The 16,701-nt window shown below is 42.8% G+C and overlaps 1 protein-coding gene across 2 annotated transcripts in view; it reads left to right on the plus strand.

The window, feature by feature from the left end:
- Window positions 1–1,796: 1,796 nt before the first annotated feature.
- YWHAE (tyrosine 3-monooxygenase/tryptophan 5-monooxygenase activation protein epsilon) overlaps window positions 1,797–16,701 on the plus strand; it is a 30,427-nt gene continuing 15,522 nt past the window's right edge. For both annotated transcript variants that reach the window (XM_055001098.1, XM_055001097.1), the window contains exons 1-3: window positions 1,797–1,995; window positions 5,094–5,293; window positions 11,785–11,891. In XM_055001098.1, coding sequence (XP_054857073.1) covers window positions 1,932–1,995; window positions 5,094–5,293; window positions 11,785–11,891 — 371 coding nt within the window. In that variant the 5' untranslated portion in view covers window positions 1,797–1,931. The remainder of the gene's footprint in view (window positions 1,996–5,093; window positions 5,294–11,784; window positions 11,892–16,701) is intronic.

The raw sequence follows: 16,701 nt of genomic DNA on the forward strand, positions 1-16,701 counted from the left end.
ACTAGCAAGAATCCAATACAGAGTAGAAAAAATACTGAAGCAGAACATAATCAATTCTAGGACTAACATTAGACTACATGGAGTACTGGTGGTACATAGGAGTACATATTTAAAGCAGCAGATAATATGTAAGGCAAAATAGTGATGAAGTCTATGGTCCCTAACTCATTAGCGAAGCATCTGAAACCCCCTACAATAAAGCCCTCCCATTTGAGTAAAAAGCCTTTTTGAATAATCCGGTTTTGCAACGTTTGTGGAAAGCCAGGAGAGTGGGGGCTCTCCTGACCTCCTCAGGCAGGTCATTCCGCAAGATAGGGGCCACCACAGAGAAAGCTCATTTATGGGCTGCTGTTGTCTTCACCCGTGTGCAGCCTGGCACCTGCAGGAGACCGCTGCTGTGGAGGAACATAGGGAGGGAGGCGGTTCTGTGGGTATGCCGGACCAAGGCCATGAAGACCATAGTATGCAATAACCAATACCTTGAGCTTGGTATTACTTGGTACAATGGGAATTCACTGCCACCAGATGTGGTGATGGATGCTAGCTCCAATGGATGTTACGGGGGGAGGTTCAGAAGGCAGAAAAATGCCTCCGATTGCCAGATGCTGAGGAGCAGTCATCAGGTGAGGACTGAAGTCTGCACACTTTACTTGTGGGCTTCTCTGTGATATCTGACTGGCCAGTTGGAAACAGGATCCTAACTGGACAAGATGGATCATGGGCCTGACCAGGCATGGTGGCTCTTATGTTCTGAAGGTTGTTGGAGCATGAAATGCAAGAAGGGTGGGTGAATTGCGTATGGTTTCCAGTTGCCAATAGAGGCTTGAAATGAAATCCTGCCCTCAAGTCATAGCAGACTTATGGTGACCTCTGGTGGGATTTTCATGGCAAGAGATGATCAGAGGTGGTCTCTGCAACCCTGGTCTTCCTTGGAGGTCTCCCACCCAATGATTAACCAGGGCCAACCCTGCTTAGCTTCTGAGATCTGATGAGATCGAGCTCGCTTGGGCTATCCAGGCCAGGGTCAATAGATGTTTAATGGGGTGTTATTTATCAGATGGTGTTATTTACTTCCACTCCAACGGAAAGTTTCAGTTGCCCGTTCTGCACATGAAGCCTCGTTGAAAGGACAGGATATTTTTCTCCAGACCTGTTGGGAGCTCTGTGATCTAATGCCTTAGGGGGGAAAGTGGGATTAAAATGCCGTAAATAAAAGAAACAACGTATTTGATGAGATATTGGAGCAGAGCAAGGGGTTTCTGGGGATAGCAGTAGCATGCTTAGGGTTACCAACCTCCAGGTGAAGCCTGGAGTTGTACCGGAATTTCAACATTTCCAGACTAGAAGGCAGTTCTTCTCTAGAGAAAAAATGTGGCCTCAGAAGGCAAGCGCTGTGATGTATTTTAGATTCTAAGTGAACCCCCTCCACAAATTCCCCTCTTCACAAGCACCTCCCCCAGATCTCCAGGCTGGCTGGAGGTGGCAACTAAAACCGCACGCTAAAGCAGCTTTTCGCCCACGTTCCCCACCCCCGCATTTAAACGCAGCATTGACGGCGTTTGCAGCCTCATCAGTAGCGCCTTCATCCGACGCGCGCACATGTAATAGGGCTGAGCCGCCTCCCCCGGTGGGCAGCCGCGGTGCCTTCCCACCTTCCTTTCCGCCGCCTGGGAGGGGATTCGAACTCACGCCCTCGCCTGGGCCCTCGAGCGCACTTTCCTCAGCGCTGGCGGTTGCCAGGGGAGCCACTGTTGCTACGGGGGCGTGGCATGCGCATGCGCGGTCCGCCTAACCTGCCCGGATGTAGCGGGACGAGGCGCTACCGCCATCTTTGCCCAGAGAGCAGTGAGCTGATCGTGGCTGAGCCCCCCCGCCAGACCCATCGGTCTCCATCCGCCCCGCGCAGCCCCCGCCGCCCTCACTCGCCGGACATGGACGATCGGGAGGACCTCGTCTATCAGGCCAAGCTAGCCGAGCAAGCTGAGCGCTACGATGGTGCGAGGGGGACGCGCGGACCGACCCGAGGCGGGGGGGGAGGAGGAGGGGAGCGCCTACAAAATGGCGGCGGCCGGCCGGCCGGGGGCGGGGGGCGCACACAAAATGGCGGCGGCGGGGCCCAGCGGGGGTCGGGGAGAGGCGCGGGAGGCCGGGCCTGAGGCAACCGCCGCGGCGGGGCCGGGAGGAAGGGGGGACGGGCCTGGAGGCCGCTGAGGGGCTGCCTGAGGTGAGGCGGTCGCGGAGGGGTGTGGCGCTGAGGGAGCAGCCCGAGCCGGGAGCGGCACCGGCCTGAAGGCCAGGCCTCGCGACGTCGCCCCTGCCCTCCGTGCCTGCGCGCGGGAGGAGCCCGCCCTCCGCGTCCCCTTTCCCCGAGCGGCGGGAACAGCCGGGGCCCTTTATGGGGGGGGGAGCTGTCGTTGCGCCCCTCCCCGAAGGAGCCCGGGCAGCCAGCCCGCCTGGTTCCCCTGCCTGGTGCAGGCGGGCCCCGTGCCCGCCGTATCACAGCAAGCTTCCTGGTCCTTCAGCGCCGGCCCTCGGAGGTCCACCCTGGCGATGGAGGGGAGGTGGATCGAATGGCGGGCAGGGTGGCGGCCGGTGGAAAAGTTACAAAATGGGTTTATGTAACTGGGCTTTTTAAAAGCGAAACCCTGGGGACACCTCTGGGAAGTCGAGTCGGTGCGTCATCGCCGAGACCAGGAGTAAGATGGGGGATGCCTTTGTAGTATTACCGGTCTAAACATTTACATGCTTGTTAGCTGTAACCAAGAAGCAAATCAGAGGTCGTTGGGAAGTGTAAGGACCAAACATCATCTGGTTGGTGGACCGATAGAGAAGATGCCTTTGCTCTCTCTGGTAGATTTCAGGTGTCACTTGGTCCACAGGCAGGCAGGTTATGCCCTTTCTCCATATTTGCTGCACATGTTCCCTGTGCATGGCATTCAGGTGATAGTAGAGCGCCACTAGGATTATAGCAATATATAGCAATATAGCAACAAGCGCCACTAGGATTATAGCAATATTGGTTGACTGCCCCATCTCAAGCAAGCTGGATGGATCTGTCCAGGACAGAAAGACCCCTGGCTTATATTTAAATATGGATTCTTGACATCTTCTCTCTCTCTCTCTCTCTCTCTCTCTCTCTCTCTCTCTCTCTCTCTCTCTCTCTCTCTCTGTGTGTGTGTGATTGGATATAGGGCAGCCTGCTTGCCTGCTTTTATTTAAAGTTGGCTCTTTGTCCTAGTTGGGATAGTTTGGAGGTGTTGCTGTTCTTTTTTTCCCTAGCTTCTTTCTTGCAGTGTTCGCATGGAGTGCTTGCCAGCATGGAAGTCATATCTACTTATTCTTGGGCCAATGAAGCTGCACTCCTTGGTTTTAGCTCTAGCTTTTAGCTGTTGAAATACATCCAGGTTTAACATACTACTTTTGAAGTTGCATTTGGTGTGCAAAGTCTTCTCTTGGGGCAAAAAACAGTTGCACTGTCTGAAAATTTCTTAAGAATGTACTTGGGTTGACCTGCTTCCGGCTTCTCACTTGAATTTCTCCAAGTGACAAACCTTAGTTGACACCTTGTATTTCCCTTGTGTGGGTCACAGAACAGATGACCTGCCTGTTAGAAACCCTCTGTGTGCACATGTAGACACAGCACAGTAGATACAGAATGTATAAAAAGGGGTTCTTACAGAGTAGTAACATCTTTTGACTTGAAAATCAAAATTTGTCATTTTGAATTGAGGGGTGTCCTGCTGCTTCACAATGAGATGCAAGCACAGGAAGTATTGAATTGGGCAGTGGGCATATTGCCAGAATACAGACCAGATGATTATCAGCAGCTGTTGCTTACCAGCACAGCACTGGTGTGTGGGACTTCTATCATCCTGTACCATGGTAACTCTCCCAGCTCTTCATCTGATAAGAAAAAATTACTTCATCCTAGGTTGCTTCATGGGTAACCTGGTAAATCCATGATCTGTATCCTTGGGATAATGGTCATCTTTTGAATTACTTGGTTAGCTTTATTCTGGTTGCAGAGTTGCTGTCTGTGTCGCCCTTTGAGGGTAAATCTACTTTCTGTTAATCACTGAAATTGACTATCAGGCTTTATTTAAGCAACAAAACGTTAGCTCTTGTCATGCAGAGTAGTATGTGGTGAAGAAGTACACACTGGAGGGAGTCTGGGCAGGACTTCACTTACCATGTGAGAAGTTTTAATCAGTGGTTCATAGAGCTTCTTGTTCTTACCCTTCTTTATATTCATCTCTTCCCTCCAAATTAAGACATCTGGATTTTGGAAGCAGCATAGATTGTGTATGTAAACACAGACTAACAGATACTGGAACTTAGTCTAGATATTTTCACTGTTTTCCAATATTCATCTAGTATAGCCTGAAATGCATACAAGGTCTCCATGCAGTTGGCATCCAGTGATGGACAAGGCATACATGAATGTGCAAGGGTGTGCTGGTGGCACAAGAGAGTGGGAAGTCTTCAGCAAAGAGATTTTCCAAGCCCCCTGCATCCTCTCTGGGATAGGGTGTTTGTCTTGATGTTCTTGTGATTCTTGTTGATCTGTTACAGTGCTGCAGATTACTCTCCGCACTGTCATAATTCGAGCATGCTACAGGTGCATGTATGTGGAAGGTTGACATGAATACTTGACATGGAGCTAATTTGACTAGCTGACAAGGAAAAGCAGTCCTAGCAGTATGTATAGTTCTACATGCATGTGTTGCACTTTTGCATTCAAGAAGATGGTTGCATTGTCTGTGAAAAGAACACCTGTGCTCTTTTCTGGTTGTTCTTCCCAGAAATGTGAGTTGTATTTCAATGAATGCAACGTATAAAATCCAATAGAATTCAGCTATTTGAGAACTCATAGGTACATAGCAAATACGTTCCCAGGTGGATTGTTCACTTCCAGCACACCAGCACATTTATATTTGGATCATATTAGTCTGATAAATGGGTTCCAACTGAGCTCTGTTTGCTTGAGGGCAAGAGATTCTAGCCTTGAGTTAGAAGTTCTGGTCTTAGGTGGTGAGAATGAAGTGAATTCTAGGGTTGAGCACCAGTAATTCACACATACATTTTTTCTTTAGAAATGGTTGAATCAATGAAAAAAGTGGCTGGAATGGATGTGGAATTGACAGTTGAAGAACGGAATCTGCTGTCTGTTGCATACAAAAATGTGATTGGAGCTAGAAGAGCTTCTTGGAGAATAATCAGCAGCATTGAACAGAAAGAGGAAAACAAGGGTGGAGAAGACAAATTAAAGATGATCCGAGAGTATCGGCAAATGGTGAGTGCTACAGAACATAGTTTAGGGGGAGGTGTAGGCTGTTACATGCCCTTCACCCTGAAAGCCCACATAGAGTTACTATCTGGAAGGCTTTTAAGGTGCCTACCAGAGTATAAAGCTGCTTTGAGAACTAATGTTTGAGTTTGGTTTGTAGAACATCAATATGCAGTGGCACAGTGCATATAGGGATGGTCTTTACCAATAGATTTTCTGCATCCTTTAGATTAAGGTAAACTTTCTGCTGGTCAAACTAGCTGGTGACTTTTTCCCCATGCTTCTTAATTGTGCCCCCTCTTATCCTAAGGCATATGCAATGCTCCACTCAGATATTTGTGGGAGAAACTTTCTCTGTATGTGATTTATATCTTACTATTTCTGTTGTCTTCCTTCAACTGAAGACCTTGTTTAACTCTATCTCAGGCTGGCCTGTTTCCTGAGGAATGCCTGGTTTGTGAGGCAGGTTCTAATCAGTGTATTAGGAGCAAAGATGTAGAATATGTGGAAATTTTAAAGCCATGAAAAAACGGCTAGAGTGTATCTGGGTAACCGTGGAAATTCTGGGTAAAATTGATATATATGTAATACTTTCCTGTCAAACCTCAACTTACTTTACTAATTTAACAACATAAAATACATCATTTATTACTTAGTACATAAAATTGCGCTGTCATGTTAAATGCCTTAGTTTTCTTCCAGCAGCAGATAGACCTTGAGAGAGAGCTGCAAACGGTTACATCCTATGCTAACTTAGCACAATATCTTTATTTGAGGGATGGAGGTGCGGGGGTGGGTGGGGATAAAAGGTGAAATTAGAAAATTTGTAATAAAAGTAGGGAAGAATCTCATATAAAGTCACAATAAGTAGGTCTGCTAGCATATTTAACTATTAAGTTAAAATTTATAACACTGTACGCTTAGTATTTTGTTGCCAGAATTATTCACACGAACAATAAATATATGCTTAAAATATATATTTCTACAGTGTACATGGGAATTATCTAATGTGTAGACTTAAATAAATATTTTCATGCTACACATTGGGAACGATAGGAATTATTGCAACCAAATGCTAAAGATTGTAAAATTAAGCACCATCAAGTCACAGCTGATTTACGGAGACTCCTCAAGGGAGTTTTCAAGGCAAAAGAGGAACAGATGCGGTTTGCCATTGCCTTCCTTCGCACAACAGTCCTGGTCTTCCTTAGTAGTCTCCCGTCCAGTTACTAACCATGGCCAACGTTGCTTAGCTCTGGCAAGCTTGGACTGGGCTATTCAAGCAGCAATACAATAGAATGGATTGTATTGCATAAAAAGTCATACTACACATTTTGAGAGGATGAAATTGTCTGAAAAATATTTCTTGCATTTCAAAAAATAAAAAAGTTTCAGTTTTTTCCCCCATTGCTCCTCCAAACTTCTCTGCTTAGTCTCAAGTGCATACTTCCTCTTCAGCTATGCAGTAAAGCAACTGGGTTGCTTGAGGTTATGCCCACCCGAAGTTCAGTTGATTACAGGATAATAGTGAAACTTACACAGCTAATGAGCTTATTCAGGATGAATTGACCATTGGACTTTTAGGAAGGGACAATGTGAGATGCTTATACCAATTTAAATTGCATCATGATTCAAAATTGTTGTACCCATAGTACAGTGAAGATCAAATTCATGAGTGTTTACTTTATTAGAGCAAAAACCGTCAATGGGATGATCACTGTAGGCAACATTTGAACTTTCAAAATTAATCTGAGATTATTTGAACTATGGGGTATATGTATGACTTCATTATGCATGTGTAGCATTGTCTTCGTTTCTGCCTTTGCCTGCAGTGCTGCTCAGAGCATAGCCTCTTGAGCATTTCTGCATTCAATCAAAGTTTCTGTTATATGGCGATGAAGGAAAATGTTCTCAATGCTCAAAGAAGTCCATGGTGAGAGGAAAGATAATATTTCCTCTGAGCATAAGAATTCTGTATGGTTGCATTTAGGGACCATCTAGTCCAGCATTCTTGTAGGGAAGTATTTCAGATATGTAACTGCTTATGTGTTAGTTTGTAGCCTAAACAATATTCTTGTGGCTTGTTAAAGACAAACAGTGTATTGTCACTTAAGCTTACTTGAGCCAGGACCTGTTTTGACAGATGCTTTGACTGCTGTGGCTCAGTGATGCTACAATACATTGATTAGTTTGTACTAGAGGTGTACATAAAATCTACAGTGAAATAACACAGGAACCAATTATTCAGGTTACCAGAGCAGGGACAAAATTACTAGAAATGTAAAGTTTCTGGACATTTTGAAGCCCAGGGGAGAAGAACAGAATTTTTCCTTAATTTGTGGGGAAACTAATACATGCAGGCTTACTTCCTAATCAACTATAACCTTATTTTGCTGCTTTTATTGGAGAGGGATGCAGAATTCAGACCTTGAGAAATTTTTCTTGGTTCTGGGAGCCAGCCCCAAAATTTAATTTCCACACTCAGTTTTAGCATTCAAAGTTTTATAATTTAATAACCAAAGTTTCTAATTATTACAACCACAAAACCAAATCCTAACCTCTTCACAGTTTATTAAAGCTATAACAAAACTGTTATAGTATATAAATAAGTATAGGGGTAACAACAGAAAGCTAAGTTTTATCCTCACCTAGCTTTTCCCCAATTTCTTATAATTTCATTATTGCTTTTAAAAGCTGCATTTGTTTGAGTATTGGAGTCACTATGGAAAGCAGCTGGTTAAGAAATGAATTCTTTTAATTATGTGCTGTTATGTTAACATCTACACAAACAATGGCAAGAACTGCATGTAAATTTATTATGCAACAAAAAACTCTGATATGAAATTGCAAATAAGTTTTAGATTGAATCCAGTCATTTACTCAATTTTAGCCAATTTTCTTCCTTTTTATAGCCCTCATTCCACGTGGTTTTTGTCAGGAACCCCTTCCTCCCTTTTTCCCACTTGAAAAACTGTTTGGATCTAACCCTTGTACTACCCACTAAGAATTGCTCAGACATGCTAAAAAAAAATTCTGAAAATACTGGATTTAACTGTTCCTTTATTCAGAATTTGTTTTAATGCCACCTCTCCAGGGGAGCCTTCTCAAGGCAGCTTACAATATAAAACACAATAAAAAAATTAGGCACCACAGTAAAAATACGAAGCACCGTGATGACCTGGCGACTAGGATTTGTTGAGCCCTGACATAATTTATAAGCATATAAAATTGCACTAGTTGGAATATTAATGAAATTAAAAGTATACAGTTTGGTCCAGTGTAGAGTTTCTCTGTTGACTTTAGTGGACTGGAATAATTGTAACAGAGCAATCCTAAACACTTTCCTGGGATTATACCCAAGTGATTAGACCTGAGTAGACTTCTGAGTAACCTGCTTTGGATTGCATGAGCAAATTTGCATATATCCCCAATGACGCAAAGAGAGATGGACTTGCAAACTTCTGTGCCCTATGCTACCTTAGCGCACACAGATGTTGCCATCTGAGAGGTGGGGGGGGGGAGTTAAAAACAAAGATTAATAAAAATATGTACTATCTTTGAAAATGATTTACCTATATTATAGTCAGGAATTATTGCCTGATAGTGTAGACTCTTAGATAAAAATGTTCGTACTACACATTTTCAGTCAACATGCCATTGCCTTAAAAATCATTTTGCTCATTACAGAGTAGAAAATACTTCATAGAACTAATGTTTCATTGCTCAGCTTTTACAGTGGAAAAACTGGGGGGAAATGAGTCCTTGGGGAGGGGGGAAATCTTTTTCTGAATTTTCTGGTTGTTTTTCTATGCCTTTAGGTATTACAAGAGTTTTCTGTTGTGAAGAAGGTGCTTCAATCCACTGATTGTTTGTCCTTGTTTACCTGTTTCGACTTTACATTATCCTTGCACACAGTATTTCAAATGGACCATAATATAAGCCTAAATAAAGGCATGATATTTGCACTCTTATTTCCCTTGACTTTCCTAAGTGTCCCTAGTGTTGAGTTTGCCTTTTTCACTGCCATCACATACCAAGTTGACATTTTAATTGAGCTGTCCATAACTCCATGATCTCTTCCCTTGGTAATGACAGCCAATTCAAACTCCTATCAAGCCTTGCCTTAGTTTTTTGGTCTCCTTATGTGTTAAACTTAAACTAGAATAATGCCTCTCCACCCCCCAATGCACGATCTGAGGAGTGTGATTTGTATCCAGAGGCTTTGAGTGCTTGTTTTGCATGCTACCCTTGAAACTACTCTTCATAGGAATGTGTTTAGGGCTTCTAGCCCATTGATTGGGAACCCATTGCATTCAGTCAGTCCAGAAGGAAGAATCCTGGAGTCCTGATGATGTCTAAACATGAGTCACAAAATTCTGATAAAAGATTTTGAGTGAATTTCTTAGGACTCCAAAAATAGAAGGGACCACTGTATTATACTACTAATTGGAGCAGTTGTAACATACAGAAGGATAGTGAGAGCCAGTTTGGTATAGTGGTTAAGAGTGCAGGACTCTAATCTGGAGAACCGGGTTTGATTCCCCACTCCTCTACTTGAAGCCAGCTGGGTGACCTTGGATCAGTCACAGCTCTCTCAGAGCTCTCTCAGCCCACAAGGTGATTGTTGTGAGGATAATAATAACATACTTTGTAAACTGCTCTGAGTGAGTGTTAAGTTGCCCTGAAGGGCGGTATATAAATCAAATGTTGTTATTATTTTTATTATAGATTGAGGTTTGGACAGGTTTTAAAACTCAAAGCAATTTGGGGGGCCTTATTGCTTGAGGTTGGTGAATTATTCTGTTATATAGAATAAAGTGAAGATAATGTGTATGTTTACCCCCAATTTTCACCCAAAAATTGGCTTCCCAACAGCTTATACCAGTTTAAAAGCCTGTGCAAATATCAGTTCAATTGTTTTAAATACTACTTGGGGAAGGGGCTTGTTAACTGTAGATCCAGGCATAATAGGAAGGTGCCTTTTTGTGGCCTTGATACAATTCAAGGTTTATCAGAAAAACTGGCAGAAGTAGACAGGACAGGAGTTCTTTACAGCCTTGCATATTAGAATCGGAATCTGCCTTGTATCTTAAGCTATGTGAGGCACCTGATAAAGATTGTACCAAGGCATAAAACGTTGCTAAGCTGCCTTACCACCATCTCTAGTACTGAATTATGGACTAATAGCCCAGTTTGGGCACAGAAGTGTCTTGAGAAGGTCCAAAAGGATAAAGACTTCATTCATATCTCTGGAGTGTGTGAAACATTCTTCTACAAGTAGAGATGTACAATTTGCAGAAATTTGGAAGCCCTGAAACAGATGAGGGACAACATCTTTTTAGAAAAATTGAAATTTTGAGAAAATACAAAATATCTACAGTGCTTTTCTCTCTAACCTAAACTTTCTTTTACTGTTTTAACCACATAAAGTTCATCCTCTATAATTAAAATTGTACTGGGTGTCAGATTTATGAAATTTAAAAGTATAAATACAGTAGCTTTCTACAATTGTGAGTATATCTGCTACTAAAGAAACTAGACGTCTGCAAAATGCTGCACTGTTTGCCTTCTGAAAGGTAGAAAAAATGAAAGATGAAAGTAGTACATTTTATAGTAAACAAAATGGATATAAATAGTGTCAGACACAGTAAGCCTATCACCATATTTGGATATTGTTAAACATTGGACAGTAGTGGTATTGATATAATGGGACAAAATTAGTCAGATTTAACAAATAAATACATCTTTGTTAATATTGTTAATCTACAGTCTATGAAGGCATGCCTAATGCCTTGTCTTAATTAAACTCTTCATTTTACACATTTAAAATGAGTAAAACCTTGTTTTAAAAAGCATTTCGCTCATTCCAAAATCGGAAATATTTTGTAGGGCTTCCTTTCAACACTCTAAAAAAAATCCAGCTTTCCATTGGAAAAACTGGAAGAAGTCCACAGAGAAAGACTTTCCCTCAATTTTTTTCTAGGTTTTTTCCCAGGTATTCACATGTCTAATGACCAGACGTTTTTGTGGGGGGGGGGGGGAGGACAACACTGGGTAAAGAGAAGCCCTGCTACCATTATGAAGCACCCACTCCAGTTACATAAGCGGAGAGATGAGAAGACTAGAATCAAGCTACCACATTTCAGAGTGGCTATTCAGTCGAGCTTCTTATGTTGCAACATGAGTCTTGCTGGCGGGTATAGGCTGTGTAAAATTGGCTGCACATGGAGCTGAAAGCTGCAGGTGTGGTAGTGGTGGTGGGGTGAGGGGATATCATGAGGGGTGCTTCCCTCTTCAGAAGCAGTTGCTGTCCAGATGGTCAAGGCTACCCATGAAAGGGTACTTCATGTTTGTAAAAGTGTAAGCTGAATTTGGAAGTGACTGGTTTCCAGTTAAAACATTTGTCAATGTAATTAATTTAATTTTTTGTTACAAAGCTAATATTTATTCACTAACAGCTCTCTTAAATGTGCCATTCCTTTCCCTCCTACCCCAAGGTTGAGACTGAATTGAAACTAATCTGTTGTGACATTCTGGATGTACTGGACAAACACCTCATTCCAGCAGCCAACACTGGTGAATCCAAGGTTTTCTATTATAAAATGTAGGTTGATACTGGGGTGTATACTGTATAAATCAGGGAAGGCATCTTACTTGTGATACTTACCAGTGTAATGGGTGGTCTCTTAACCACATTGTCTAGTCAGTGGGGTGGGAAGCTGTGTTAGTCTCCTTTAGCCAAAATGCATCCCTCTAAAAGACTAATTTTTTGTGGCACAAGCTTGAAAACCAGAATTCAATCTGAGACCACGAGCTGAATGTAACACTTCCTTGATCAGATACAGTGGGCTTTGACTGATAAAAGCTTATGCATGATAAATGAGTCAATCTTTTAAGATATCTCTACTTACAGCCTGGCTCAGAAAAACAGCAAATTTAGGCAAATTGTAAAAAAAAAAAAAAAGTTTTTATTAAACAAAAATGCTCAAGAAAATGTTCTCCATCACTTTCTGAGGTTCCTTCCCTGCTTTTTGCTTTTTTGCTCCTTTTTGTAAGTGAGTCTATATCTCTTGAGATAATTAAGATAGAGTCACTCAAAAGCTGTGTGAAACAACATGGTTCACGCTTCAAGACATGATCGTACTGGGACTTGTGTATAGTTCATTCAGAATGTACTGTGTGACCAAAATAAGTTGAGATTTCATTTTTGAAAGTCGGTGAGCAATGATATTTTCTCATGGAATGATCTTGAATGTCAAGTATACTTTTAAACCTTTTGGGGTATATAGTGCATAATTCTATGTATAAATTCTCTAGGAACTGTCAAGGAGAAGTCTTCTATCTATGTGGATGTTTTGAAAGAAAGTTGTATAATTTCAAAGTTGTATTAATGTTCATAGCGATGGCTCTTTGATTAGATGTATTTGACACAACACACACAGCTTATTTCATACTTAAGTTAATTTATCTTTTCCACAATCATGCTCATGTCTTACAAGCAGTAGAGTTCTTTGTTGGAAGCGTGCTATCTGTGGCTGTCATTTTATTTGATCAGTTAGTTACTTGCCACTTGTTACAAATGAAGGTACAGTCCAGATCTAACTTGCTGCAATAGCATTCTTGTGTTTTGCACATTTAAGTACTTGTTGTATTTCAGCTGAAAACAGACTAGTGCCTGGAACATGGAGGAATAAATAGTAGTCTGAATAGCCTGTGGTGGAATGGGTGGGAGGCTCTGATCTGTCCTTCTGACTCTTGATGGTATAATTCCAGGAATCACCTGTACTCAGCAGTCTCAGGCAGAATGACTTGCGATACTGCTTTGCATTGGCAGTGAGTCACTTTCAGAAGGCTCTCTGGTGGTAATTTTGAGGAATATTACAGGTCCACTAGGTTTCCAGTTTTTAAAACACTTTTAAAAGATTTATGTTCCCAACGCACAGCATTGCTTTCTGTGCTGTTTCCAGTTTGTAACAATCAAGACAGTCAATCACATAATAAAACCAACATCCCATTGCTAGAACCAATAATTTAAAGCAGTTTTTAAACCTCAACAGCATTTTATTTCGGCCTTTCAGTAAGAACGAACTGGGTGTGGTGGAATGATACACAAATGGCCTCAGAAAATAAGTAAGCTTTTTTTGCCTGGTAGCTTAAGCCTAATAGGCCTGGTGTCATACAGATTGTTGAGCAGAAATTTGGCAGTCAAGGTGCCACAACAGAAAGGTCCTGTCCATACTGCTCACCACCTCACCTGTAAAGCTGATCTTTAGCCCATACAGCAAGGTGTCATTTTGCATCATTTCCCATTTGTACATTGTAAGCGCATTTACCACTAATGGGCTTGAAGATCTGATGGTGTTGGCTTTCTGGCTTATTTTGAAGTTGCTGTCTACTCCTGTAAAATCTCAGATAATTGTTTTTCTGCTGGAATTGTAAATTTTAATTGTGCTGTGCTCTGCAACCCTCACTATCCTTTCTCTTCTAATAACCGGTTCACAGAACAGATTGGCTGGTGTGGTTAAAAGATTTTCATTTGTTTTTACTTTTAAAGCTGTGGATTTTCAAATTCAGTAGAAGTCAGTTGTATAATGTCGTAGCCCAAAAATGCACGGGCCAGTAATTGCACAAATAACATTAATAGTGTCCCTTATTATTTATATTTTGGTTGGAAACTTCTGTATGTGTTTTACTGTTTTATGGGGTGGGTTTTTTCACACCCACTAACATACTCCTGTCCTGCTCCATTTGTAGGTATATGCATGAAGCAACAACCAGCTTCCGACATTTGGGCACTTACTATGGCAGTAATATTGCTGCTTTCTTATTTAAGTTATTTATAATCTGCACTCATAGGAATATCCAAGGTGCCATATGATACTGAAACATCAAGATCCATATAGGAATTAAACACTTGAACATTAGTAAATAACAAATGAAAAGCAGTAGGTAATACAATGTAGAGCAGTAGGGGAAAAGGGGTATAAACAAGTAAATAGTCTAAAACAGCAGAAACAAAAATGCCTGAGTAAACAAGAGTTCTCACCTGGCAGCTAAAGGTGAAAACTTTAAGTGAGGCATCGGAGAGAAAATGTGATCATTTGGAAGCTACCACAGGAAAAGCTGTGTCCCTGGTGGCCACACATCTTACATGAGGAGGGTGAAGACAATACATCACAGGGCCTCTGATGTTGATCTTAATGGATAGGCTAATGTGGGATCCGTTATTTGAATATCCTGGTCTTATGACTTCAGACATACTGATTGGTATTTGTGGGGGCACTCTTGAAAGGCGGTCCCCACAGAGAGCCCATTTCAGCAATCTAACTGAAGAGATTAGAGCCGTGGGGGGTGCACCTGAGAAAGATTCAGGTTTACTGCTTCAGGAAAACAATTCGAGTGTTTAAACTGCTTCGATATGCTCTGTAAAGATTCAGGAATCAAATTTCAAACACCGTGCCACTTTCTTCACCCAATGGGAGTTTGAAAGCAAGCAGCGCTTTTCTTGCTGTTTGCAATGCAAACAGCTGGAAAAGTGCTACGGGCGCGGCTGCTGCTGCTTTGCCCAAAGCTTCCACAAGCGATACGAATCGCTTTTGAAAGCTTTGCTTCACGATTCCTGAATCAAATCAGTAATGCTGGGGCCAATTCGGGAACCCTGAATCTTTCCAAATCAGGCCTGGTTCGTATCGGAAACCTGAAGCGCACATCCTTAGTACTCACTTCTCAGAGAGCCAGATACATAGTTACCATTAACCATAAGAGCCATATTGTTCTGTGTGCCACCCTACGAAATACACACATATAGTAATGTGATATAACTATATATATGTAACCTTTAAAATTACAGAGTAATTCTGTGCATGTTGGGTTATCTCTCCCCATCTCCCCACCACTATTGGACCTTGGCCGGGCCTCAAGGGGAAGGGCTTCCCACTCAACCTGCCTCATCTACTCAGCCTAAGGCATGGCAGGTCAGGCAAAAGTGTGAGATTGTCAAGGTGCTGGGAGGAAAGCAAGCTGGCTGTGATGAAAAGGAAGTAAAACCATGACCCCCCCCCCATACACACACCCTGTGGCCAGATTGGTTTCTCCCCAGATGGCTGCTTTGGTGACTGTCCCCCTTTTGCACCCATCTTATGCTCTTCTTGGCACTTGCTGGAATGAGCATGGGGCTGCGGAGAAGGGAAGGGGGTTTGCTGGAGCAGATGGACCTTTTACACAAGGAGCTCAGTGAGCCTCAAAGCTCCAGTCCCCATAGTGGCAACTGTTTCAAGTCATATATCACCCTTCCCATTGCAAACCCACCAAACAGTGACCTTTTCTGCTTTCCTGCAAAAGGTGGCATGTGCCACTTTGGGGAGCAGAGCTCAGTGCCCGAGTGGCTCACAAGCCACTAAGCAACACTGGTTTAAAGTATGGATAACGGACCTGTTCCTGCTTCTCAAGAAAAGGCCAGTAGCTGGTGCACCAGTCAGAGTTCGGCAAAGATACCATAGAAATCTGAACATAAGTTTACCAGCAACCCCAAGTTAGGCATCTGCTTCTTTAAGGGGTAGTAGAGCTAGATCAGAGCGGGCCGATCCTTAACCCCCAATGAATTACACAGGTCATTTATAGCACTTCAGTCCTGTTTGGATTTAGCTTTCGTTTATTGGTCCAGCCCATTCCTGCTCCCACATACTCATGACATTTTATACCACATGATTGTAAGAAGAAATAAAATTTCATATCCTTATCATACTTCATACCAGATCCTTTGACAGCTTTGCCTAATGGTTTCAGCATAACCAAGCTGCCATGGAGTCGTGCAGCTGTCCCCTAGCACCACCCTATGAAAAGGACAACATCAGTTGGCTTCATGTAATAGCCAGCCACCATCAGTGACATAGGAACATTCTGTTGGGTCCTGTGTGTGTGTGGTGTGCTACTCTTCAGATGGCCTGTGCCAATGAAGATTTATCACTTTCTTGGACTAATCAAGGTGACTCAAATAGAGACAGTGGGTAGCTACATGATTCACATTGAAATGCTCCAGTTAGCACATCCACATTATGGCAGATTGATAGACACCAGGCAGCACCCTACCATCCATCCATATGCACACGTGATTTTCCCATGTTCCCCTCCGTCACTGTACTTTCCTCTGACCTCTGGAAAGATCGCGCCTTGGATTTTTGCAGAGAACTGGGAGTCAGCAGGCTGGAATGAGGAGCGTCATCTCCCCTCCGTGTAGATGCATGTGCAGATCAGGAAGGAGGAGCGACTTTTAACTCCTTGACCCTCTTCCAAAGCACACAGCTGTTCATGTGTGGCCTGCAGTCCCTGGACTCATCCCTCCCTCCCAGGAGTCAAAAAGAGCCATAGCAGAGGAGAGGAATGCAGGAGAACTACACATTCCACGACGAGATAGT

The sequence above is a fragment of the Eublepharis macularius genome, chromosome 17 (genome assembly GCF_028583425.1).
Source record: "Eublepharis macularius isolate TG4126 chromosome 17, MPM_Emac_v1.0, whole genome shotgun sequence".
NCBI classification, from domain to species: Eukaryota; Metazoa; Chordata; class Lepidosauria; order Squamata; family Eublepharidae; genus Eublepharis; species Eublepharis macularius.